This window comes from Mirounga leonina, unplaced genomic scaffold (genome assembly GCF_011800145.1).
Source record: "Mirounga leonina isolate KUSES-001 unplaced genomic scaffold, KU_Mleo_1.0 Mir_128, whole genome shotgun sequence".
Classification (NCBI taxonomy): domain Eukaryota; kingdom Metazoa; phylum Chordata; class Mammalia; order Carnivora; family Phocidae; genus Mirounga; species Mirounga leonina.
This window is the reverse complement of record NW_023270320.1, coordinates 41,607,564-41,609,823: the sequence shown is the minus strand read 5'-3', so window position 1 is coordinate 41,609,823 and position 2,260 is coordinate 41,607,564. Positions and strand designations below refer to the sequence as shown.

The window sequence follows — 2,260 nt, the reverse complement described above, 5'->3', positions numbered from 1 at the left end:
AGCCAATCCATGGATTTGCAGGAATTACATGAAGACATTTGAATTTTAACTTGAAAGCAGTGGTAATTTCTATTTAGCAAAGAAACCTGTGATGGGGAAAGGCTGTCAGATGAGAAGTACTGAAGGTAAAGGAATTTGTCATCTTGAGCAATGAACTCAGCATGCAGCGTAGACATGGTGTGAGTGGGTGTGGGTTTCCTCACACCTGGGCTCCTGTTCCTCCAAGCCCAAAACCCCCTTCCAACACTCAGTCCCCAGGATGCACCCTGGCTTTAATGCTCTGCATTGAAGCGATTCTTTATTCATTGAATACCCATTTAATTTCTGCTTTTTTTCACTAAATAAGTTCCATTTGGGGAGAAATGGTGGGGTTGTTTTTTTTTTCCATTGCTAAATCTCAGGACCTGCAGCAGTAAGTGCAGAATACTCTGTGCTCAATAAACACTTGCTGAATGAATGTGTGAAGAATTCAGTGACAACAGAAAGGAAGAAAAGGACAGGTGTGAGAGGACTTTTGTCTGGCAGTATCTGATGACTGATTAATGGAAGAAATGAAGGTAGAATTGAGCTGAGGTTAATTTTTTTTTCAATTTTATGCTTGTTGACTATATATTTTTGAATGGATCAACTGGCATTGTGAACACAGAACAGGATTTGGTTTGTAAAGGCATGAGGAGGGGTGTAATTTCCAAACTTTCTGAATTTTAGAATTGCAGGTAAGAAATGTGTCTCTCTGACTTACTAGAGCTCGTTAAAAGCAATATAGAGATTTGCATTTATAGCTGAATGACACTTTCTTTGCTGTCCTCTTCTCCAGGTCATGAACCTCAGCTGCTCCTTGTGGCAGGACAACAGCCCATCTGTCAAGCACTTTGCATTTGCCAAGTTCTCTGAGGTCACTGAACAGTGTTTCTTTTTATTCACCCTCATCCTACTCATGTTTTTAGCATCCCTCACGGGCAATGCCCTCATAGCCCTTGCCATCTGGACCAACCCGGTCCTCCACATGCCCATGTATTTCTTCCTGGCCAACCTGTCTCTCTTAGAGATTGGCTACACCTGCTCAGTCATACCCAAGATGCTGCAGAGCCTTGTGAGTGAGGCCCGGGGAATCTCCCGGGAGGGGTGTGCTACACAGATGTTTTTCTTCATATTATTTGCTATCAGTGAATGCTGTCTTTTGGCAGCCATGGCTTTTGACCGCTACATGGCCATATGCTCCCCACTCCACTATACAACGCGAATGAGCCGTGGGGTGTGTGCCCAGTTGGCAGTCATTTCCTGGGGAGTGGGTTGCATGGTAGGTTTGTGCCAGACCAACTATATTTTTTCCTTGAATTTCTGTGGCCCCTGTGAAATAGACCACTTCTTCTGTGACCTCCCCCCTATCCTGGCTCTTGCCTGTGGTGATACATCCCATAATGAGGCTGCGGTCTTTGTTGTGGCCATTCTTTGCATTTCCAGTCCGTTTTTACTAATTATTGCTTCCTATGGCAGAATCCTAGCTGCTGTGCTGATTATGCCCTCACCTGAAGGCCGCCATAAAGCTTTTTCCACCTGTTCTTCCCACCTGCTGGTAGTGACACTCTTCTATGGCTCTGGGTCTGTCACCTACTTGAGACCCAAGGCCAGCCATTCACCAGGAATAGATAAACTCCTAGCTTTGTTCTACACAGTGGTGACAACCATGCTCAATCCCATCATCTACAGTTTACGGAACAAGGAGGTCAAGGCAGCTCTCCGGAGAACCCTGGGTAAGAAAAAAGTTTTGACTCATGGGTAGATCCCAGAAGACCATGCAAATCTGCTCTTTGAAAAGATGCACACACAACCCAAGAGTAAAGAAAGAAACAAAAACCAAGCTCTCTGCAACCTATTTTGTAAGGACCTTCTTTAATAAAAGTAGCTGTAATTTTGGAGACACCTCTGTACTCACAGTCAAACTTCTGATTGCCAAATTCTGGAAGGAAGTTGGCTGCCAAAAAATTTTAATAGGTGTGTCCAATATTAGACAGGTTTTCCAAAATATGTCAGTCCAGGCTTGCTGTATAGATTGCCAGATTATATCTCAGAAGTCTGGCAAATTCTCATTCTGTACTCTTAGGCATTTTCTAGCCCCTGAGGGTCTCATCTGACTGCACTGGTCTCTTGGGGATGTGTTCCCACATATGTCTGTCCCACATGACTCTTAATTCCCTAATAATTCCATGGAGCACATTATTTCCTTACATAAAAAATGTTTTAAACACTTCAACCTTAA

General features: G+C 43.7%; 1 protein-coding gene across 1 annotated transcript; it reads left to right on the top strand.

Moving 5' to 3' along the window:
• The first annotated feature begins 583 nt into the window (after nt 1-583).
• On the top strand, nt 584-1,906 carry LOC118009894 (olfactory receptor 10C1-like). Its single transcript, XM_035003889.1, has one exon. The coding sequence runs from the start codon at nt 821-823 to the stop codon at nt 1,781-1,783; it is 963 nt and encodes a 320-aa protein (XP_034859780.1). The 5' UTR covers nt 584-820; the 3' UTR covers nt 1,784-1,906.
• The last annotated feature ends 354 nt before the right edge of the window (nt 1,907-2,260 follow it).